At 44.5% G+C, this 24,860-nt stretch overlaps 2 protein-coding genes across 2 annotated transcripts in view; one reads left to right on the top strand and one right to left on the bottom strand.

The window, feature by feature from the left end:
• The window catches only part of KDM5A (lysine demethylase 5A), a gene marked incomplete at its 5' end in the record, with an annotated part of 52,218 nt that extends 49,268 nt beyond the window's left edge, over positions 1–2,950 (bottom strand). The window contains 2 exons of the mRNA XM_084259991.1: positions 787–864; positions 2,786–2,950. Coding sequence (XP_084116117.1) covers positions 787–864; positions 2,786–2,950 — 243 coding nt within the window. The remainder of the gene's footprint in view (positions 1–786; positions 865–2,785) is intronic.
• A 5,414-nt stretch (positions 2,951–8,364) lies between these two features.
• Positions 8,365–19,956, top strand: CCDC77 (coiled-coil domain containing 77; the record flags this gene model as incomplete). Its single annotated transcript, XM_084277460.1, has 11 exons — positions 8,365–8,411; positions 9,797–10,013; positions 10,900–11,042; positions 12,650–12,746; positions 14,000–14,066; positions 14,831–14,928; positions 16,147–16,295; positions 16,627–16,867; positions 17,728–17,853; positions 17,942–18,094; positions 19,810–19,956. 11 exons carry the CDS (start codon positions 8,365–8,367, stop codon positions 19,954–19,956), a joined length of 1,485 nt encoding a protein of 494 aa, XP_084133586.1.
• Positions 19,957–24,860: the final 4,904 nt, after the last annotated feature.

Raw genomic sequence — 24,860 nt, 5'->3', positions numbered from 1 at the left:
GAAACTACAAATCCTACCTAACAATTTCTTGGATTGAAAACAAAACGCATACTGAGAAAATCAGCATTCCAGGAGAAAAAAAAAACACTTGAGCAATTATTAAAATAGACATTGCAGGGGGGATGGGGAGAGTTACAAGCAGTTTTTATATATGCCTTAACCATGTCCCCAAGAATTTTTAGAGTACTCAAGTCACTTTCCACAAGGACACCCATTTACAAGCCAAATGATACAACAGTATATGAACAGAGAAAGGCTTTGAGAAATGGTGTAGAGAAAAGGAAAAAACAGGACTGAATGGAACTCATGCTGCTTTCAAGAAAAGCTCCCATACATTTCTGAATCGTAAACTGAAACAACTATAAGCAGCCCATAAAAAAATCAGTTCATTTTGGGGCGTAAAACACATTATCAAGGCAGTATAAGGTAACCAGAGGCTTCAGGACAGTAGTAAATATTAAGAAAAAAATTCCTGCCTATGGAGCTCCAAAGGCTAGACACTGGCTGCTCTTACTACACAACATGGTACTTGGCATTCATTTTAGACATTTCCAGTTGAACGTGAAAAACTCTTGTGGTTATTTTGGGTAATAAAATAGAAACCAGACTTTTCTCAAAGCAGTGGAGAGTTGTTTTATATGATCTCTGCCACTGCCAAGTATAAACACTGGTGTGGTCTATGGGTTTCTAAAGTCTCCCCCATCCAGCCAAGATGCAAATCTCAAGCAAGGAGACCTACAGCTTTCAGTGCAAATACAAAACTACATGAAGAGTGGAAAAGCTCACCTCCAGCTCATTCAGGCGCTGAATTCGTGGAGTGAAACGAAAATTCTGTACTTCACATGCAAATGGAGGCTGCCAATCCTAAACAGAGACAGAAAGACATTTTATTGCTTCAAGAAACTTCTAAAACAATGCACAAAACAGAGGACCCTAACAATGTCTGAGTAAACAAGCTCACAACAGTAAATGAGTTTCTCAGTACAACTGGTGATATCATCTTCTAATTTTATGACATTCTTGTGTTTTTAAAATACTGTTCTTCCCACAACATTTTAGTTCAAAGAAGGAAATCCTCACAGAATTAAAAACGTGAAAGAAAATAAACATCAAAGCATCTGAGTATGCATTACCTCATACAGAGTTTAAATATGAGAGATACACTGTAGCTTCTTGGTTATTTACTGTTTTAAAAATTACATATATCCTGCACATTGCAAAACTCTCACCATCAACAGCGAATACCAAATACAGCCCACATTATTATGCACCTAACTTTTTTTCATGTTTGCCTACATTCATATCAGTAAATATCAGACCACCACCAGCCGGGAGTCTGATTCTTTAACAGAAACACAGCCTTAAATAACAACTTTCTCAACAGCCAGCACTCGGTTCAACCACAAGCGCCTCCCAGCCCCATCTCAGAGAACTCTGTTACAACATCCAAACAAGTATAAGCCAGTCTTTTAGCACTTTTTACGAAAGTTTAAATTATAATAAATTGTCTACCTGGCAGTAAACACAACAGAGTAAGGACAGCCCGTTCCAGGTGGCCAGGCCATGCTAAATATTTATTATTTGCCCTGCTGCACCATATCAAGGCCTCAAGCACAATCGTAAAATATTTACAGCTTCTAATAACAGAAAAGAACAATAAATCAGTAAGGTTAGTATAAAGTGTCTGATTTAGTCCTCTGTGGAGGCTGCAAATCAACCTGACGCATGGACCCTGCAAAAACGCCTGCAGTGCAAACAGCTAGGCAGTCAGAGAGAAATACAAACGCGTTCAGTGGCCAGGAAAGTTCTAGCTGTTCTCAATGAACAGGGTCTGGATCAGTTTCTTTGGGGCCTCTCAACCTAAGCCATTCTGCTTATTTTAGAAAGGGCAGCCCCTTGGAGGTCAAGTTTTCACCATGTCATTAAACCAACTAAACAAATTCCAGCAACCCAGACAGGTCAGAAGCAGAGGATCGTGAAATCCAATCAGCTACCCATCTCCAAGTTGTTCTCAGTTACATGCTTTCTTTTCAGGTTTTCTTCTCTCTCTCTCTCAGGATTTTCCACTCTTATCTCACAGCTATATTTTGAGTCTATTTGTACTTTAATAAGCGATCGAACTGCCTTTTTGCCAAACTGCCTGATGGTTTCGCCCAAGCGATTTACCAGGTCAACAGTGCAGATCACCATAAAAAAATACTCAAGTAATTGGAGAGATCAAGTTTCTACCTTCCCATCAGCTACACACGAACACAATTCCCCTGCACAAACAGGTTGGTGGTACTTTTATTAACAGTCTGAAGATCATGTTTATTAACAATACTCGTTAAAAAGAGATACCCTTCCTTTTCCCCCCACCTCCGAGCAAACGCCTAATCTCACCTACAATGCCTCCGCAGTTTTCACCAGTAGACTCCCGGGGTGGTTTGTTGGGTTTTTTTTAAAATTAAAAAGAGCGTGAAGCCCTGGACACCGCCCTGCGCTACTTGCTTCTCACCTGCTCCAAAGCAACCTCTACAAAAGCCAGCTTTTGAGGTCAAAGACTACACAGGTTCCTTGGTGTCCCTGGCACGGACACGGAGGCCTGCGGAAAGCGACACACGAAACCCCAAGCGAGGACCGGCTGTGGGGGATGGGGCTCCCCTGGTGTCCACGTCCACCGCTCCGCCACCAAGACCCCCTGGCCAGCCCAGACCTCCGGGCGCACGCCGGAGAGACCGAGGCATACGTGAGCCCCTCCCGGCCCCCCGCCCTGCCCCCACCCCAGGCTCCCGACGGGCGGTACCTTGGGGGGCCGGATCTTGCAGATACCGGTTTTCTCAGCCAGGCCGCGGATGCGGCCGATGAAGCCGAGCGGGTCGCTGAACTCCTCCCAGCTGGGCTCAAACACCGGGCACTCGGGCGGGGGCACGAACTCGGCCGCATAGCGCGACCCACCGCCCCCCGACATGGTCGCGGGGGGGGGGGGAGGGCGTCGACGAGGGGCAAGGGGCGTGGGGAAGCGCACCGACGGCCGCCGCGGATCACGGCGGAGAGGGGCGGCCGGGGTCGGCGGCGGGGGGCCCCCCTCAGAGACGGCCGGCGGGGCTGGGCCGGTGGCCGAGGCGCATCCTCCGGCGGCGGCTACCGGGCAGGACGACCGCGGGTGCGGGGGAGGGGGCGCGCGGAGCGGGGCGCGGGGCCGCCGTGCGGGGCGGTGGGGGCGGCTCCTGCCGAATGTTGTTGTCCCGTCCCCCGGGGCTGCCTCCCCCCCGCACCGAGCCCCTCTCGCTCGCGTTCCAGCTCGCCGGAAGTTACGCGGCCAGCTTTGGGCCCTCCCCCGGAAACAGGAGACGTTGTTGCCTTCCGATCCAAAAATTAGTCCCTCTGCCACTCTCGCAGTGAGGCGACTCTTAGCGCCGAGGAGCCGGCCGTCTTCCGAGCCCCCCACTCCGGGAGACGCTCCTTTGGCAAGTCCGAGAGCGAAGCTACTCCACCCGCTGCCCCCCAGGACACCCTACGGAGCGGCTGGGGAAGAAAGGAGGCCGGGGGGAGAGGTGGGGGGGGCGGTCGAGGGAGGGTCGAGGAGGGCGGGGTCGCTTCTACTTCCGCCGCGGAGGAATGTGCGACGAAACTCGAGACATTCGCTTCCTGTGTTGAGGGACCATTTCGCCCATTGTCTGAGCCGGACGTCAGGGAGAGGGTCAGGAGCTCCGCCCCCCTCGGGCTGGCCCCGTCCGCCGCGGCCATCGGCCTCGAGTGGGCTTGCCTGCCGTTCCCGGGGCGCCGGGAAGCTGAGCGGGCTGCGAACGGTGCCCCGAGGCCGCGGGCCGTGCTTACCGGCCCCCACTGCCGAGGCGTCTCTGTCTGCCGGCTTTTAAGCCCCGCCGAAAAGGAGCCGGTGGCGGCGCCTGCCGGGCGCCTCCCGTCAAGGCCTGCACTCGCCACCCGGCGAGGCGGCGGCGCGGCCCGCTCTGCGGCGTGAGCCCGGTTAGCCGAGTTCAATCAGCCGGCGCAAGCGCCAGGCAACGTGCGCTTCCCTGTGCAGCCCCGCCATCTCCGGCCCGGAGCCTCCCGCGCGGGTCCGTAGCTGGCGTCCAGCTCGCACGAAGCGTTCTCCCGCCGACTCTCGGCCTCCGCGTGTTGTATAAGGGTGCTCTGCTGACCCTCGCCCCTCCCCCCTCACCCCACCCCCTACAGAACGTTTTATTTCCAAAGTCAAGCGCTCGCCAGGCAGCTCCCTATCGTTACGGCGTGGCCTTCAACAAAGAACTGCGCGCCTGGGGATTTTAGTTCGGGGTGCTCCACAGCTCACTCTGTTACTGCTTATTCCAGCCTTGGCCCTTGTGTGTGTTCTATTTCAGTCTCAAGAAGTTCACTTCCTCCTGCCGTTACCCCAAGGCTTGTAAGAACTGCTTTAGAGTGGCCAGTACAGAATACCTGCATTGGTTCCCTGCCAGAGCAAAAAGGCGTCTCCCACATACTTACGTACAGGAAAGAAATGTCTCTAATGCAAATGGGTAACATTGCCAAAAGCTATAGATAAGAGCAAAGTCATCTTCTAAGTCGGTGGTTATTGTGTCTTCGCAGTGTCGTCTTACATTTTCCAAAGGGCTCCTGGCACGGATGCCTGATATTTTTATGACTGTAAAAACATGTGGAGTGCAGATGTTCCCTTACCGGTATCTAGAAACTATATTTCTATGTACTCCTGCTGTTAGTTTTGTATTATTAATATTATTTGGTCGTGTCTCTCTTCAGATGAGCCATTCTTTTGAGGAAATGTGTATTGTATTCCCAACAGCAGAATCAGCAATGTTACCCAGCTTCCAAGACAAGCAGTGATTTAGCCAGGAATACTAGGGGGGGGAAACTCCATGCTAGAAAGCACCTAATTCATATGAAAGCTTTGTTTTGAGAACTAGTCTTTTGCTGATTTCCTTCTAAACCATTCAAAGTTGTTTTGGTTGTACGTTAATATGTTTGAGCTAGTGGACAACTCTGGAGGGTGTTGCTGAGAAGGGGGCAATGCTTCCTAACAGTGTACAAATCCAGAAATACCAAATACTCTGTAAGGGACATCTTCTCTCCCCACCCCAGCCCCCCATGAATTCTGAAAGGTACAGCAGAATTGTATGCTTTTCTCAGCCCCTCCATTCCATGCTGGAATTTGTGTACCCCACGTTGATCTTCGTTCTAGTTGGCCATCTGGAAATATTTATCACTTCCCTGAGAGATTTCAACCCCTTGTACAATATATTTGCGGTTGACACAATAGAAGGAAAGGAAGATCCAGAGGGATCTTCACAGGCTGGAAAGGTGGGACTGGGTCAACCTCATGAGGTTAAACACTGTCAAGTCTTGCACTTGGACCAGAGGAATGCCAGACATATATACAGACTGGGAGAAGAGCTCCTTGAGACTAGCCCTGCTGAGAAGGACCTGGGGGGGTTGGTGTGTGAGAAACAACATGAGCCAGCAGTGTGCTCTTGCAGCTCGCAAGGCCAATGGTATCCTGGGCTCCATCAGAAGAGGGGTGGCCAGCAGGGACAGGGAGGTGATTGTCCCTCTCTACTTTTCCCTTGTGAGGCCCCATCTGGAGTCCTGTGTCCAAGTCTGGGGCCAGCAATACAAGAAAGATGTAGAGCTGTTGGACAGGGTTCAGAGGAGAGCCACAAAGATGATAAGAGGGCTGGAGCACCTCCCCTATGAAGAGAAGCTGGGGGAGCTGGGCTCGTTCAGCCTAGAGAAGATAAGGCTGCGGGGCGGACGTCCTTGCAGCCTCTTTGTACTTCAGGGGAGCATATAAACAGGAGGGGAATCAACTTTTTAAAAGGGTAGTCAATGGCAGGACAAGGGGAATGGATTGAAGCTAAAGAAGGGAAGGTTTAGATTAGATATTAGGGAGAAGCTCTTTACAGAGAGAGTGGTGAGGTGCTGAAACAGGCTGCCCAGAGAGGTGGTGGATGCCCCGTCCCTGGGGTTGTTCAAGGCCTGGTTGGATGGGGCCCTGGGCAACCTTGTGTAGATCCAGGCTGGAGATTGGTGTCCCCCTTGCCTGTGTCAGGGGGGTTGGAACTCTCTGATCCTTGGAGCTCCTTCCAACTCAGACCACTCTCTGATTCTATGATTCTATTGCTTTGTGGAGAAGCGGAGAAAGTGAGTCTAACCAACTGCCTTTCTCTGGACTTTGCCCAGAAAATTATTTACCCCCTTTTTTTCTCCATTTATTGAGAAAATTTATTTGAAGAAGCAGCTTGTATTTTTTTCTAAGTGAGCCTAGATTATTTTATTACAGCAAGTCTGTTTGTTTAAAGAAACGGTTGAGGGAAAGGCTGGCTCCCTCTCGCACCGGGGTTCTTTTCCACCATGCTTGGCCACTAAGTTAGGGAATGGCATACGGCATAACGCATGAGAAGTAAGCACTGCTGGGCACGGGAAGGTAAACCAAGTGGGCCAAAAGCATTGAGGGGACTCAAGACAACCCAGCGAGGACCTCCGCTGGAACCCGAACTTGTGCTGGCCTTGCACCCCTGTGCTTCCTCCAGCAGACTCCCAGACACCAGTGGGTACCTGGGGCTGCTGCGCTTTGGGGCTGTGTCGTGGTTTTACCCCGGCTGAGAGCCGAGGAAAAGAAGCCCAAAGGAAAAGAAAGCAGTGTAGATATTTCTTTCTGTACTCCCATCATACCAGCTGCCTTTGTTAACCCCTCCCTGTCCAAAGAATAGACAGGGCAGCAAAATCTCATACAAATACCAGCACAAGTTCACGATCATCGATATCACTGCATCATAGACTGTTGCCATAAAGTACACCAAAATGAGGTACGGGAACGAAAACAGGAGCCGCAGCCCTGAGATGGTAAAAAATCTTGCCAGGATTGCATACAGTATACAGTGCTTTTGCTGCCACAGCTGTGAGCACAGCCTTGTGTATAAATACCAGAGCATCGTGACCAGAGACTGACTAAACCAACAACTTTGTCTTAATCACAATCAGGTCAGGGTCAGATCTACTGTTATCCCAACCTGTCGGGCCCCACGTTGGGCGCCAAAAAGACTGTCGTGGTTTCACCCCGGCTGAGAGCCGAGATCCACGCAGCTGCCTGCTCCTTAAAGGAAAAGAGCAGGGGAAGAGGGAAGGGGGGGTGGGGAGCGTGTGAGAGGCAAGGGAAGGGAAAAGGAAGGGGCAAATAACCCCAAAACCAAGAAACTAAGAGGCCCGTGGGTTGGGATAAGGATAGTTTACTAAGGTAACAGAAAGATACAATATAACAATGCTAACAGGACTTTAGAGCAAAAATATATGAAGCTGTTGATACACAATGCAGTTTCTCACCAAACCCACAACTCAGGCCGTGCCACCCAGAGCCGTCCCGGAACCCGACCGTCCCCCCAAGAACTGCGCGTCCCAGAGCCGCCCTAGGCCTTCCTCCCGTCAGCCCCCGATCTCCTGGGCAGGACGTAACTGGCGTGGAATACTCTCCTTGGCCAGTTTGGGCACCTGTCCTGGCCTCGCCCCTCCTTTCTCATGGAGAGCTCAGAAAGTCCTTGACTGTCTGACAGCAACTAGAAACATCAGGGTGTTATCAGCACTGCTTTCATTCTAACTCCCAAACACAGCATTCCATCCGCTGCTACAAAGGAAGTGAACTCCATCCTGACCGAAACCAGGACAGGCTGCTTTGCCGCTGGTGATGAAATGAGCCCCCGCTGCAGGCTGCGTTTCGTCCGCGTACCTCCCCAAGCCCCGCCGCCGTCAGGGCAGCCACCAGGCGCAGAACCCCTGATCCTCCCAAAAAAGAACCACCCGCCTCGCCCCGAGGCACCGCCCGCCCACCCACCCACGGCCACGGCCGCCTCCGCCCCCGCCCCCGCCCCCGCCCCTACTGCCCGCCCCGCCCACCCTGCTGGGCGCGCATGCGTAACGCCATCACCGCGCCACCTCCTCCCCCCTTCGCCGTCGGTGCAAAGGACTACAACTCCCAGATGCGCCTGCGCAGGACTCCGCCCACTCGCGTGGCGAGGGTTGATTGGTGGAAACGCTCGGCCTCGCACAGAAGGCTGCCTGTGATTGGAGGGGGCAGGGGCGGCAGGTTACTTCGTTCTTTAAATTATGGAGAGCAAGCCGTGGCGGTTATTTTGCCGTTGGGTCCTTTCGCGGTTGAGCTGCCTGAGGCGGCGGTAGTCGTGGTCGCGTGGCCCCGGTCCCTTCCCGCTCCTCTGGGGCTTCTTTGGCTGTTGCTTCCCCGCAGGAGTTCTTCCGCGCGGCTTGGGCCTGCAACGCGCCCCCGCGGTACCCGGGGCCACAGGTGGGTCGCCTGAGCCCCGGCTCGAAGCTTCCGTCCCCTGCCCGCGGTGAGCCCGGGCCTTCAGCAGGAGCGCCATGAGCGCGGCGGACTGCTCTCCGGGGACCTCCCCTCGCTCCAGAAGGTAGTGTGGGGGGCTGCGTCTGTAGTCACTCCACGCCGAAACAGCTCTGCGGCCTCTGCCCTATAGCTCTTGTCTTTCTGCCCGGTAGCCAGCCTTAGTGTAAGGCGAGGGCACCGTTTAGTCCTTTCTTGTACATGCTCTGCTTCCTTATCCTTACGCGTTTCCCTTTCTACTGTTTTCTTAGATCGCTAATAAAGTACTCACCTTGTGCCCATGTTGCCTATTTTTCTTCTGGTGCTGCTATTTACTTTTCCAGGTGTGTTGTTTAAGCCGTTTCTAGGCATGGCCGGTGGGAAAGCACCTACATGAAACAATCATCTTCCTGCATATTTAATACTTACCTGTAGTGCTAGTAGTTAAGGAGATTAGCACGTTTTCGTGGATGTAGCACATCAGGAATATCATCTAGCTGGCTTTGGTGAGCTGCCAAAGGTCACCATAAAGGTGCTGCCTCACTGTCACCTGCTGGATCAATTTATGGTCAAAGTTCTGGCACTGGCTCCAGAATTAGATTCTAGACTGTATTTTTGTTAAGCAAAGCTTTACTGAAGAGGCTTCTTAGCTTTAAATCTGTTATCAATTAGCCATTTTTATATATAAAAAAAGATGTTTTTCAGATAAACATAAAAAGAACACCTTCAAAGAGAATTTTGAATTCTGTGTGTAGCTCTGTGAGTGAATTTGGTCCCCGTTTGAGCAGACTGAGTGTCTGAATGGAGTTAACATCGCTTAAAATAAAAATAAGTTAAGTGGTCACCCATACATTGATTTGATTTATGTCACCCTGAGATGCTTTCCCTTTACCTCAACGCAAGATTCAAGAACTTGCAAGCTTTTATTTCACTATTAAGGGTGGACAAACTACGTGGATAGTAACATCAAGTATGTCAGAAAGAAAAGCACGTAGGTAGATTCCTAGACCAACACCTTAAATTATGGTGGCTGGTATATCAGCTGAACTGAATTATTGTCTTTGTTCAAAAGCTTTTATCTAGAAAGAGTTTTTCTTTATGGGTATCCGATGGTGATTTTGTCACAGATCATGCCTTCCTGTGTATTTTACAGTGGCTGGTACTTCTAATTGCACAACAATGGAGTTTTTGTCTCCTTTGTTCTCTTTTGCCTCCTCTTCCTCCAACTGTCTGCCGCCTCAAGTAACCGATGGGACTGTTCTTATCCCTTTTCCATAACTTGGGCCCATTTCCACAGTATAGTAAGCCCGCAAGCTGTTCTGCAACAAAGCTTTTGTTCTCCTAAATGTTGCCATCTCCTGTTAACACTCAGATAAACTAATCTCTGTTAAAATGGAAATTTTTTTAAGCTATTTCAGAAAGGGTTTTTTTGTGTCTGAAGCTTACCTGTAATTAGAGACTGTTTCTGTGCAGGCTGGCAACCCCCCATGTCTCATCCAGACATGCTAAATCTCAGTCTCCAAGTCAGGAGGACTTTACACCTCTCCCTTCAGTCAGTGAGCGCTTGGCCGTGCTCCGTCCCTCCCGGGAGCTGCTGGATTACTACCGCAAGAAGATTGCTGACTTTGATGAAGAACACGAGGATTTGGCAAAAAGACTGGAGAGATACAAAGAAACATATGATGAGCAGGTTGGGGGGGGGGAAAAGGGATGATGGACATGTATCCTTACACAAATTTAATTTTAATACTTTCCTTCAGTCAAAAACTAAGCACAGATGGTAGTAAGATTTATTGATAATGTAGTATAGCTGTGCTAAGAAGAAATAAGATTTGGGGGTTTGATTGTGAAATCTAGCTGTCTGTCTTCTGTCAAAGCAGAGGGAAACATGCCTGTAGGATATTCTTCTATTAATTTATTATAGCTTGGTTATGGCTTCACAGTAGGTTGTTTCTGGGTTGCTGAGTTTTTTCAAAATTAAAAGTCTGAGTTTAGATGCTCAGTTCCTATGTTGTCCAACTTATTTCCCTTGTTTCTTATCATGAAAAACTAGGGCTCTTCTGTCTGAATTTAATGAGCTTTGAGATACATATATAGTTTGTGTGTACTACAATAGAATTCATAAGTTTGGACATAGGCTGTTAAGCAGTAAGTAGGCATTATTTGCAAATAAATGTGAATTAAAAAAAATCCCTCTGAAACTTCAGTCTTGGTCTTTTAACAGGAAAAAATCTTAGAGAATGCAGGTAACTTTGGTGTTCTGGTGTGCCTGACAGCATAGCTGTCTTACTGGCTAGTCTTACTGCACCACTCTGCCAAACTGGAGACTCTAGTGTAGAATTTATTTGACTGTTTCAATAAGCCTTAGAGGTCTTGAGTTACCTGTCAAAACTTTTTTTTTTTTAGTTTTTCAAATACTGCCCTCATCTGGTCAAATTTTGTAAAGATAAAAATTTCCTCGAACTGGCAGTTGTTCTATACTGCTTCCAGGCTCAGGGCAAAAGAAGTTCAAAGCTTGTAAGGGTTGCCCAATGCATGCTCTGCATGATTTCTAGTACCTCATTTTGTCTGCCCAGCACAAACTGCAGTGGGAAGTACATCAGCGAGAAGAGGAGATCGCGGAGCTGCAAAAGGCTTTGAGTGACATGCAAGTCTACCTCTTCCAGGAGAGGGAACATGTCCTTCGTCTTTACTCAGAGAATGACCGGCTGAAGATCAGGTGTGCTCTCGTAGGTGCTGGGCTGGGTCACTGGTAGTAGCAACTGTGCATGCGTTATCGCCTGGTTCTGATTCAGATCTGGGGTCTGCAGAGAAGAAACTATGCCACGCTGCCCAGGGAGGGCTCCTATGAAATCATTGATCTGGGAGGTGGAATGCAATCTGTTGGGCTACTAAATAACCTTATGCTTATTATTCCTCCTATTCTGGTAGTAAAAATTGAACATAAATTCAGATTTGAATCGTGAATTGCCAGTTCGAATGTGGAGGTTCTGATTTAAGCAGACTGTGATGGCTGGACACCAGGTGCCCCCAAAAGCCCCTCTATCACTCCCTTCCCCAGCTGGACAGGGGAAAAAGAAATGTGATGAAAGGCTCATGGTCAAGGTAAATGATAGACAAGGAGGTCACTGGGTGTGCAGTGTAATAAATTAGAGAGTTTTCTGTCCTTCATTCTGTGTTAAGTCTGTCTTACCTGTGATGCTGATTGTGGAATGATCTCTCCCTGTCCTTACCTTGACTCCTGAGCCTCTCAATATATGTTTTCTGCTGTGTGCAGACAAAAAAGGGAGTGATAGGGTGACTTTGGGCCTCTGGCCTCCAGCCAGGGTCAAGCCACCACAGTATCTGCTCTGATGCCTGGAGCACCACCTCTCCCTCCTTCATGGACCTTGGTGACTGCAGTTGTTCCTTTCCCATATTCTCACTCCTCTCCAGGTGCTGCTGGTGTTGTCCAGGTTTTTTTTCTCTGAGGTGCTACTACCATTGCTGACAGGCACGACCTTGGCCAGCTGGGGTCAGTCCTGGAGCCAGCTGGCATTGGCTGTCTTGGACATAGGGGAAGCTTCTGTCATCTTGTCACAGAAGCCAGCCACCCCTGTAGCTCCTCCCCATCACCACCACAAAAAATACACCATGTATTTTGCAAAGCAAATACATGAACCTTGCACCTGCCTGTCAAAACTTCCTCAGTCTTAAAAATATTTCAACTGAGATAGAGACAGACCAAAGCGAATAGCTTCCCCTCACTCTGAAATCATGTTGGCAGCCACTCCTTTTTAATGCTATTTAGCTGGTGAACTGGAATAGAAACTGCTGTACCAGACCAGCTGCCAGTGGCAAAGGAGTTTCCAACCTCCTTCAGAACACTTGTGGGTAACAATATCTTTTTCTGTTAAAGTTTTAAGAACTTAATGTGCATTAGTCTCCTTTGGCATTTAAGAATGTGACAAAATTTCCAATACAGACCTTAATGTAGTTTGCTTTAAAAACAGTGGAAACTTAAAATCTGTTGAATTAAGTATCTTGAAAGGATTTTGGTAGATTATAAATCTGGAATGCACATTCTTTACCACCATGTGCTAATGCTGTATCAGCCTATGTAGTGTTGCAATGTTTGAAAAGAGGAAAGCTCCCCAAAGCCAGCATGGTGGTCTTATATCAGCAACATCAGTGATATCTTTAGGAGTTTGTTTTTAAAGTGGCGTTCTCAAGAACTGCAATGGTTTGGGAAATTTGTAAGCATTAACAATAAGCTAGCAGATTGTGTCAAAATGTTTTGATGTACTTAAAAATAGCAATGTACTGACTGCTTTCTTTGAATTCCAGGGAATTGGAGGATAGAAAAAAAATTCAGCATCTCCTGACTTTACTGGGAACAGACAAAGGAGAAGTCACATATTTTCACAAGGAGCCTCCGCAGAAGGCAAGTTCCATTCTTCTGTAGAACTCTCCTTTTGATTAGAAGGTGAAAGTCTGACCACCAACCCGATCTGTCCAGCAAGTCAAAAGCTGCTAAATGAGCCCAAAGCAGATGGGATTGGCAGCTCTGTAGCTAGAATATTAAGCTTTAGTATAACTGCTGACAGGTAAGTAGGAACAAGCACACTGGGGTGTAGGTCTGCTTAGCATCAGTCCCTTCCTACCTTCAAAACACACCTGAAGATCAGCCTCCTAAATGTCATATAGGAGTTTGAAGCCATCTGGCAAGTGATCATTGAGAAGTTGGAGAGAGCACCTGAGAGAGAAAAAGGCAGTGCAGAAAATTACCAGGTGTGGTGTTTGAAGGTCAGCTGTCTCAGAGTGCCTCTCTCTTTGGGCCTCAGTTAAGAATAAAGTAGTGTTGAAGTTGCTGCAGCAGGAAACTGCAGAAAAGCCCTCCCCTCAGGGCAATGTTGTATTGCATATTTCAGAAACATTGTCAAATGGCAGTGCATATGAAGGGCAGGGTAGGTGAACTTAGGTGAAGTCATGTATCATAAATGATTTGGACATGCAGAGACTATGATGGATACATGTTTTATCTTGGAATAAGCTGCATTGTTTGTTGTTGCTCTGCACTGCTCAAGCAGTTCAAAAATCTCACAGAAGTGTTAAAATTCCCTCATACAGGGTAGTTCTAAAATTAGGGCTATTATGTAGTTACAACACCAAGATAAACATTGGGGCTGTAAACTGCTCCCTCATGGCCTCCTGTTTTTAAGTGGGCTTCAGTTGAACAGTTGTTTCAGTAGTTTTATCAGTTAGCTTTTATCCCAGGCTTGTTCAGTACCTTAAGTGAATGTGTTGATAAATCAAGACTCGTGTTTCTCTGTCTTGCCAAGACAAGAAGGAATGTGAAAGAATGAAATAACATATTCACATTCCTCTCCTCTCTGTCCTGAAAATGCTCCTTTTCCTGCTGAGGCTGCTGATTTTCATCCTAATGAGGCCAGCAAAGGCAGGATTACTTTTCAGTTGTTTCAGTGGAAAAAAAAAGTGTCAGAAATGGCAAAACTCAGCCATGGTAAAGGAAACTTCTCAACATGGACATTACACTTGTGAATGTCTTGTCTTGTGATAGAAGTCAGGTAATGCTGTTCTCTTGGATGTATCATTTTGCTCTAAGATTTGTTCCTGACCGTTACAACTCCAGACAAGCCAGATGCTCAATGCAGATATTTGATCTTATTTCCATAGGTTACTATTCTGCAAAGGCCAGCTAAAGCCAGAGAGTCACATGAACGGGATGATACTTCTAGAACAGGTACCACACTGAGCTGATTAACAGCAGCTCAGCTATTGATACGTGTTTCTTTGAGTGTTTGTGTTAAGTATACTGAAATAATTCCTTACTGTTTAATACTCCAGTATACCTCCATGAACTTCCCTGTGTGCATCCATCTGTGTATCCACACAGACACACGCAGTACTCCCGGCTTTCCTTCAGAGTCTCTGAAAATAACCTGGGCTGGCTCTCATGTCCGTGACCTGCTCAGCTAAGGAATTGGCTGGCATGACTGTGGAATGGCTGCTGTGAAACTATGCGAGTGCCAACTGGACAATTTACACCCTTAGCCACTGCTGCTCCAGGGTGTGAGGCTCTGCCTGCCGTTAGCGTAGGCAGTAGTGTCGGTCTGTATGCCTATATACTGATTTTCTGCTTTGAAAGAACTGCTTCTTTCAAATAGACAGAAATTTAGCAAAGAAGCTCAGAAGTCATTCAAGGCGTGATACCCATGCAGCTCTGTTATCTGCTTATTCATCATTTATTTAAGAAAATTGCTTTGTAACCAAGAAAATTAGTAGGTTGTCTACATATTGTGGTGCAATAGAGTAGGATAAAGTTACGCCATCGATAAATCCTAAAAACCTTTTCTTCCAGCTACCCCTCCTAGAAGTTCTTGAGTCTAACAGTGGCAGGCTTCTTCCTGTTCTTGCTGACCTGCCAGAATATAGGCTATTTCATGCTTCCAAAAGTATTGCAGGTAGATAGAAAAACCCTTTTCTGCTTTTGTTGAATTTCTGCAGTAGGCACGAAGAGGAGCACTTCAAAATCAGCGGCAAAAGGGGAGAAACCAGAAGGTCCTGAGGGAGATCAGAGAGATAATCAAATGCTTCTACTTCAGGTAAAGGCACTTGCTAATCTTGGCTGTCCAGGAAATTGATAGACAAATTTATCTCCTTAGATAAGATGTAGACGTACCAATTTTATCAGTCCCCACATCTTACTACAGATTCCAATTTCCTAGCAGTTTAACTGCTGCTTTGAGATGAGCATAGGCTTAGATTTAAGAACTTGGGTCTGATTTTGGAAGCTTTACATAAGCAGATGTTCTGTCATGTAAACTGGAATGTGTTACCCTTAAATATAGAATGTGTAATTGATATTCTCTTCCAGAATTTGAATATGAATTTACATTAAACACACAAAAGATCTGCGGAGTTGGTCATTTTGTGGAAGTCTGAGGCAGAATTAGGCGGCCCTGATACGATTCACTAGCACAATGAAATGTTCCCTTTGCTAGGCTTTACTGAAAGACAGGACGTAGATAGCTTGAAAGAGTGAAGGAGAAAATGTACAGAATCATGAATTAGGGAACGTAACAGAAGCTGCATGTAAAGCAGGAGGAAGGATGAGTCAAGAAAAGCAAATTCATACAGCAGATAGGTTTGTTTTTAAAAGTTGTTGTTGTTCAAGGGCAGTGGTGACTAACCTAGTGGTCAGTTATTTTGGAGCAAAAGCATAACACAAAATTGTGATAAAAATAAGTGATCTAAATACCTGACAAGTTTTTTCAGATAGTTTCTTATGTATAGGCCAGGTGCATGTTTTGCAGTTACGTGCTCCAATTTGTCTTTCTGACTCTGCTCTAGGTCAAGATTCTTTGCATCCCTCCTTCAGTCATTATCATGTTTACATTTAATGAGTCATTTGGTTGAGTAATTTATTTTGTTCAAGGTATGTGGACTTGCTGCCTTCCTAGAATTTAGGTATTTTTATATCACTGTTTCACTGGGAGATGGTAGCATAGAGACAGAATTGTCTCTGTATATTCCACAGGATTTGTCACACATCCTGTGTGCAATTTAAATCTTTACAATATCTTTGATCTGTTGTTGCTGCTTGTAATATGCCTGTCTTGCTTATGGCATGATTTTTTTCTTAAATTGTTTTAGTTGTTTGTCATAGTTAACATTGAAACAAAATAAAAAATAGAGAAATTAGAACTCTAAAAGGCATTATTGGCAGAGTCTTTGATCTCAATCTTTGAATTTGAGAGACTTGTTAGGACAGGAGTAGAGCTGCTGTGCAATCTTATTCAAAAATGTCTTTGCTTAATCAGGTGGAGGCACTGCAAGCTCAGATAGAAGAACAGACACGATTATCCAAGGAACAGGTTGAGGCACTGCTAGAGGACAGACGGATTCACATGGAGGAAGCCCAGGTTCAGCATCAGAGAGACCAGGAGAAGATCAAAACTATAACAGATAAGTGAGTGCAAGAGAATGACTGTGATGTAGTCAGAAGAGAGGGCAACAACAGAAATATTTTAGCTTTCAGTATGTTGCTTCCTGCAGCAGGCAGTAAAACAAATTATGCAGCCATCTGTTTGGTAGTGTGTGTGGAAGAAGATGAATGGAGTAATCTACATACTAAAATTCCTATTTCACTTTGGAAGAATGTAACTTTTTTCATTAGATGAGAAGAGCTAAACTCATTAGGAAAGCACCTATCTTTTCCCTGCTTCTTCCCACATGTGGTGATGACTGATGAAATTAAGGTAGGAACTAGGGAAGAAATTAATTGGGATCCCTTTTTGCAGACTCCACAAGACCCAAAATCTCTTATATGAGAGTACTCGTGACTTTCTCCAGCTCAAGTCTGATGCCCGTGCCAACGAGAAAGCATGGATGGCAGAGAAGGACCGTCTGCTAAGGAAACTTGACAAAGATCTGAATCAGCCTATCAGTGGAGAGCCAGGAAGAGCGAAGAAGCAGAGAGATACCAAGAAGATGGTTCGAGCAGATGATGGAACTTGGAAACCCCACAGCAGAGAAATAAAGGTAGGGGGGTTTTGGCCTAGAAGGAGACGTTTTAACAGCTTTTTGACTAGAAAATTGCAAGCATCTGGGTTTTGCCAAGATAGGCAGTAGCTAGCAGCTACATCAAAGCTGTATTGGCTTGCTGTAAGTTAAGTTGCTGTTGGCATTAATGTAAAAAAACCACACCTGCCTCAAAATGAGCATCGCTTGCAAATTTCAGATAAAATGAGTGGTAGATCTGTGGTAGTGCTTCACTGTCAGGTTTTTATGCCCGGAACAAATCCTGACTCCTGCAAGCCATGTGATGTGTGGGCCAACAGTTCTTGACCTGCTTGTTGCACATGCCTTTCTCTTAGTGTAAATGTTCTCAGTAACAGACTTGGAATTCACTGTCTTTGTATTCCTTACTGCTGTCAGGGGAGATGAAGTCCTTTCAGTTGCTGGCCCCCAGCTCTTCTACAGCAGTCAGGATTTTTCTTCTGCTGCTTGTATGTTTCCAGTGAGAAGCTGGGAGATCTGAAGTAGGTAAACAGGCAATAAAGAATTGTTTTAATCTACTACTGAGTGCAGATGCTTCTGAAATGCAGTACTGAGCAAGCAGCTGTGAAAAGGGGAATTACAGCATTAGCTGAATATTATTTTTAAAGGGAAGAGGAGACAATGCTTTAACTGATGAGCAGTCATGCAGAACTGATAACCTAATTCAAAGTTTTGGGTAATGAAAGTGATGATAGAATATTGTCCTTACCTATGTATTTCATTAGCTATCTCTCCAGTTGTTAATTTTTATTTGCCTGTTATACTGTTGGTCTATCACACTTTATTTTTCAGAGCAGGGGAAATTTTGTGAGCACTGACTTTCTGCTTCTCCTATGTCCTAGTCACTGCAAGAACAGCTAATGCAGGAACAGCACCTATCAAACATGTATAGAGAGCAGTGTGTCACTCTGGAAGGTGAGCTGGCTAGGACTCGTGAGGAGGGAGATGCTCGCAGAGAACTCTTTAAGGTAATTAAATCTGTAATCATCTGCTAGCTATGTGTGATGATCTTGCAGCCTCTATTTTGTATACACTATTGAGTTTTCATCTCCATAGGAACGCTCAGAAAAAATGGGAAAGCGCCTGAAGCTGGTAACTCAGCGATACGAGGCCCTGGAAAAACGTCATCGCATGGAAGTGGAAGGCTTCAAGAATGACATCAAACAGCTTCGTCAGAAGCTGAAAGATGTAGAGAAGCAGCTTTTTATGGTAATGGCTGAGCATTTCTGAGACAGACTGTTAGGGGCTTACCCTCTGTAGAGGTGTATTCTCAGTGCTTAACTCCAGGGAAATACAGTGTTTAAGGAAATAATTTCTTTCCTAAGGGTTCCTTTAGATAATATTGGTCAAAACTTCCCCTCATGTATTTTATGTAGCAAAAAAGATTTGTCTTAAGCATCAAGCTTGCCAGGAGCTGTCCTGATTATAACTTAGCTGGTATTTTTGTTACAGCTCTAAAAGTTATCTGATACCTGTAGCTCACTTCACTGCCTTAAAATTTTCAGACAGTTAAGTAGCTTGTTTCAGAAGTGTATCCTGCAAAGAAAATGATGATTGGTTTTCTCTCTGGGGGCCATAGTGTTTGGTTTTGTTCAAGTAAGAGGTAGATAATTGACTTAAATATTGTGAATTTATTCCTTTGTCAGTATGTAATTTTTAACTCTGCAAAAATCACTGCAGAAACAATGGCTGAAAGTTGAAGCTGTGCCTTCTATAGTATATTCTGTAGTAGCTTCCACATCTGCTTAGTAGGGAAACCACAGACTTGATGTTGCATGGAGTTTAAGATGAGATATTTATTTAAAGTGTATTTGAGAGGATGATCCAGGTGTAGCTTTTGTCCAGCTGACTTTCAGGAGTGCCACTTGTGTTCTGTAATTTGGGCACACAGTTCAGTTTACTTAAACTAATGGACTGTGTTCACTAAGGGGTTTGATTTTTATTTTTGGGGAAGGCTGTAAGTTTTTAAACTTTATTCTTTAAGGATTAAACAGCATGTGAATGGGGGAAAACTTGCATATGATAGTTTTATTGCAGGCATGTATGTTTTGTTGCTGTGGGTGTGCTCTTATTTGTATTCCTAGATTCTTTACGCTCTCAACCACAAGAGGGCAGAGAAACAAAATACTTGCTGGAAGTCCCCAGCATGATCTTTTAAATCCTTCTGTCACTTGAAGTCAAAGTGACTATGGATGACTAAATTTCCTGAATTGCATATTAAAATCTTTGACCAAGAACTACGTGATGACAGCCTAAAGATGGAGAAAAAAGGAGCTTTTGTGAGCAGCTTCCAAGGCTGTGCTGCTCTTCTGTTGGAAGTGACTGGGCTGGCATGCTGTCTGGTTCTGGGGTGAGAGGAAATGCAGCCCTGGCTAGCTTGCTATCAGGAATTCTGATTATCCAGGAGCCTTTGTTCAGCTTGGTATGAGCCATACGATATGGCCTGAGATGAAGTGTCATACTTGAACTGCTCTTGAATGGCATGCAGTTCAGAAGGCAGTGGGTTGGTCACAGCAGTTAAATCGCCTCTAGTTCTAGTAGTAAAAGATGACAAGATGTCATCATATCAGATGAGGTACTTAGAATTAGATAAAAAGTGGTAGATATTTCAAATTCCCTTTTTTGTGTGTCTGACACAGGGAGTAGAAAGAAGTCAACAGGTTTTGGGTAAACTTGGCTATATTTTATCCAGATTTCTTCCTCACCAGTGATATAACACCATAATGTATGAAAGGTTTGATCTTTGGTTCTGGAGCACCTTTGGTGATAGGCATTAGTTTAGTGACATTAGCTTAGGCAACATCTTTGCTTAGCAACAAAGGGTTTCCTTTAAAATTCTTTCCTTCATATCCTCATCATAATACACTCTAAATTGTACTCTGTACAACTTTGATTTTCTTAATATGTTTTCTTTTCCTTTTTAGGTGACTCTGAATATTGGACCAGATCAGGATCTTGCAATTCTACACGAGGTTCGCCAAGGAAACAGACTAACCCGTAAAATTGAAGGAGAACTAAAAAACTTAAAAGCAAAAATCTATTGTTTAGAGAATGAACTACGAGTCTGCTGAAACCTAGGTATTAGCTGGCATCCTAGTTCTAGGAATTGGGACATTGCTAGGCTGGAATAGTCTATGAGTTCCTGTCTGTTTCTTGGTGTCCAGAGACAGAAGTCTTGAAAATCTACAATGTTATGATGTTAAGTCACAGATGAGCCATTCCAAACGTGCCAGATTATATTGCTCTTTCAGCTGAGGCACCCAATAAGACTGACATAGAAAGCAGATGATAACTGATACATCAAGAATGATTATGACTTCATTGTACCTTCATATCTGTGATAGAAGTCAGTATACTGGTCTTCAGCTTTATTTGGAATATTTTATAAACCGTGTTTGTAACTAATAATCATGGAAGGATCTAGTTTTCTGTTTCCTACTGTACCTTTACTACCTTACTAAATGCAACAGGAAAAAAAAATGGTATCTTTCTGAAGTATACACCTAAGCTACCAGTGTTTCCTGTCTTGTTGAAAAGTACTTAATGTGTTAAAGCAGTTTATTTTGGACATGGTTGTGGCCATGGAATTGCTCGTTCAGTGTTTGGGAGAGGTAAATATGCAGAAGATGTTTGTGTGCATTCAAGACTTGGAGAAAGACTTGTTTTTATAGCACTAGCTAAATCAGTGTGTGTGTGGGGGCGTGAATTCCCTTTAGATAAGGCCCACTTCAGTTGTGTATCCTTTTTGTGACAAGCTGCTGTCCCTTATGGTCCTCTACAGACTTATTTTGTATGTGTTCTTGAGGTCAAATTCATCACAGACCAGACTTTAGTGTGGGTGGCTGACAGCCTGTACCTAGATGCTCAACTACTACTTCAGCTTGCAAGAGGCTGTCTTGTATGTTCCACTGATTAGGTTAGCTGAAAATGCTGAGTTGGTTCCAAAAGTGATTCATGGACAATTTGGGTGCTCTTTCTATGTGGGCAGTTGAGGAAGGTTATTAAATAATGCTATCCATCATACAGTCTCACTCTTTCTTCATTGACTAGTACTGTCTCAGGTAAGTCTAGTTAATTAAAGTGAGTTTGTATGTGAAATAACATGCTACTGGCTTGAAGATAAGATATCAAAGCTATCACAGGTCCTCCAAGGCTGCTGCTGAAAATTGCTATGTGTAATGAAGCATTCACCACTGATTCAGCATGCTGGCTGTGAGTGGCATTTGGTGCATGTAACACTTAAATTCAGCTGATGGGAAACTAGCAAAAAGGACTCTTGAACTTACAGAAATAAATAGTTTTCTAATTATTTTCAACTCTTCCAAGCTGAAGAATTGCCAAAGGAATTACATCTTCCTCACTTGAAAGCAATGAAGCGTGTCTGGATAAAGACTGTAGGCTTTGACATTCAGGTTTATAAGACTGGGAGCGAGTGTAAGTGCAGATTGGACTTGATTCTTAATTTGCCACTAGGCTATGAACCCTTCCTATCTGAGATGGGGGAGGTGTGGGGAGGAAATTACAGTAGTGCTGATCTGTAAATCCATTCTATTTGGAAGCTTGAATATTTGTCCAAGGGCAGGAAGTAAAAAGTATTGTACCTGTTTTTTCTGTGAGATGACATGAGATCATGTGAAATGCTTTATGTTGTCAAAACATGTGACTCTTCAAGCCAAGAACTGCTTTAAAAAGCCAAGTGTGTTCTGCCACTGACAACTACCCTTCAAAATATCAGTGAAGAAGTACTGGTATTTCCAAAAGGCTTTTATTCCAAAACCTGTGTTAGTCAATTTTCTTCCACAATTTTTGGGCAGAAAACTAAAACCAGCATTTACTCCGAAGAATGATTAGCTTGCTTTTCCTAATTTAAGTTAGTAATATGTGACTTGTGTCATTTTGATACAGGTTATGTATGTAGGAGCACAGAACTTGAAAGACCTCCAAAATGGCTGATTCTAGGAATCTGGAGACTATCCTACAGAGGATTAAAGGTTAGAACTGGACAAATGTTCTTATTGTAAGCCAAAATGCTAAAATGTTCCTTGCATAAATAGGAGAAACTTGAGAAGTAGAGGAAAACTTCATTGTTGTGTAGCCCTATTTAGGTAATGGAGTGAATACATTTTACAAAGGATGTTGAAATACTGGGTTAGGCACAGAACCACAGATGATTCAGCAGAAGAGAAAAGGTTGTGCAAGAACTTGTATTACATTAAGAGGACTTATTAATATACCTGTATCTTGAAGATTAAAGACTACCAAAGGCACTTCTCTCCCAGCAAAGAAAAGCTGAGCAAAAACAAGTAGTCTGAATCTGAAGCTAACTTTTAAAAAGGCACACATTTTTGACAGGAAGATTGCAATTTCCCCCTCATTATAATAAACTGTTTGTGGAGGTAACAAAGTCTCTGTCTTCAAATCAAAAAATGATTGCACCTCTGGAGAAGGTAGCATGTTTTAATAAGTTACTGGGTTTAACACATTCCAACTTAATGAAATATAATGACATGAACTAACAGGAAATCATTTAATGGTTCCTTCTGGCTTTAAACCTAAGACTTATTTTTATGCAATATTTGTAGGAGTTTTACAGCACTCATGCAGTTGTCTTCATTATAGGAATATATGCTGTGTCAGCTCACCCTACACAGCAAGGTTACATGAGGTAAAAAAACCAAAGCAAATTAAAAAAAAACACCCCACCCCATGATCTTCCTGTAGTACAACTTGCAGTAATTCCCAAATTAATTGATGCTGTGACTGTGCTTAGAAAGACAGTTTAACAGCAGTCACGGTTCTGAGATCTGCCAGAATAAATGTAAGTACAGTATGTACCTATATGCAAGGGCTGTCCTTAAATTGCTTATGTAAGCAGTATCAGTTCAGAAACATGCATGTTTTTTCCAGTATGGATAGACTCTGTGGGCAGCCTAATATTCTGGAATTGCAATGTCTGGATGTTGGCAGGAAGTAATTGTCTGATAATCAGATACTTTTTTTGAGACCAGCTGGGGGCAATGTCCCTGTGTACTTGGTTCTGGTAGATGTCTTCGTCTTTGTGAAAAGCTACGTTGTTCAGACTTTTAATTACGGCTCCCAAAGACATTTAATTCTGCTACACTCAAATGTACTTGTGCCTGCTCAGTCAAAATCCTAATAATGATGTCTAATTTGTCCCCAAAGCAGCATCATGGCTCGTTTGTGAGGGATGCTTGAAGATTTTTCTTTCTAACTTTTCTCCAACTTTTTCCTTTTATATTCCCAAGGAAGAAATATCCTCCTTAGCCCCTAAACAGTTATTCTTAAATTTACAAGTCTAGCTGTAGAATTATACATGGTTTTTAGTGTTTGGACTGGGGTTATGGTCCAAAACGCACCTGAATACGGAGTAGAAGTTGTGAGAGGTGAAAGCTGTGATAATTCCTTTTGGCTGCTGTGTTCACAGGGTTTACACACAAAGAACAAGGGTTGTTTCAATTCTTAATGGTGCATCAAAAGTTCAGGAGTTTCTAAAACAGACGATTGTAGGTAAGTGGAATTTAACTCACTGGCAGGAAACTTTGATGCTATGGCTGAAGTATTTGAGAATAGCGGGGTGGACTTGTCATATTTCCCATTTAGCACCATAGGAACTGTTTGGAGAAAGGGCATCTTTCACTGGGTTAGAGTGGCTGCACTTCAAGTAAGCTCCAAAAATAAAGCTTTATAAACAGAGCCCTCAGTGGGTTGATTATTCACTTACACTGGCTAAACAGCATATTTTAAGAATTGCTGTTGGATAGTGTGACAAATTAGAAATCTGTAAATACAGATTATTTGGGTTTATTTAGAAAACCCAAAGAGGCTTTCAACACAGAAGTGTTTTCATGTTAAAGCAAAACAAATGATTAACTACGCAGGCATGAAGGCATTGTCAATATGGGTGTGATTTGAATAAAAACCCCTGGATTTACCCTGGTGAAACATGTCCAGGATGTGCCAAATTCATTGATTCAGAGATGAAATTGCTTTTCTTTCAGTGTAACGTTTATATCAGAAGTGAGTCACTCCTCAGCGTCCAGTAAAACCGTTTGCTTTTTTCTTCCCTCTTTAGTGCTAGTTTGGGTGGATAGAAGTCTGTCCGGTGTCGTCATAGGGAAAAGCCCCTCAGCTTTGTGTTCTGTAACATCCCTAATGAAATGGCTGTGACACATCTCTGGAACTTCCAGAAACATAAGGATGATGAGCATACTTGCTTAAAAGATAAAACAAGTACTGGTACTTTTAAGATGGTGGAGGAAATTTTGGCAGGACTTGAGTCAGATTTGAAAATGTGGATTTCCAAAATGAGGATGGAGATACACATATGACATTATGGTAAATGTCCAAACTCTGAAAAGTTTTTTGAAAATTCTCCACTTCCAGGGGAAAAATGAAGTGCTTTTAGATAATTGAAGTAAAATGCCTGCTCTAGATAGTGAGAGATTGTTCTCATGTGTGGAAAGTAATTCAGGCCAATTCATGAAGCAGGACCTGCGATAAGGAGGTGCTCCTGGAGGTGCTGGGTGAAGTTCATGTAAAAACATGTCCTCTTCACAGCTGAAATGGAAGGGCAGGCCACTTCCACATACTGTGATCTCAACAGGTAGGGCTTGAGGTCTGTGATGAATTAGGAGGTGAACAGACAAAAGCATGAGTGAGGCATTCCACGCCGACAGGCAAGTTGTAGGAGAGCAGCAGTGTGACTGTGATATGGCTGCCAAAGTCAGAACCGAGGGAGCATAGCCACAGGAACAGTAGAAGTGAGAGGAAGTCTCAAACCCGGGGTCAGGCTGGTTCATGCAAATGTTGGTAGTGTAGCTATTGGTAAAAATCATGTGGCTGATCACTATAACTGTGCTAGCAAAACCTGCCGTATCAGTACAGCTTAGCTGGGCAAGAAGGTCCTTCTGCCTGTGGTTCGTTAACTGTGAGACTGTGACACTTCCCTTACTGT

The sequence above is a fragment of the Gallinula chloropus genome (genome assembly GCF_964237585.1).
Source record: "Gallinula chloropus genome assembly, chromosome: 1".
Taxonomy (NCBI): Eukaryota; Metazoa; Chordata; class Aves; order Gruiformes; family Rallidae; genus Gallinula; species Gallinula chloropus.
This window is presented reverse-complemented; position numbering and strand designations above follow the sequence as displayed.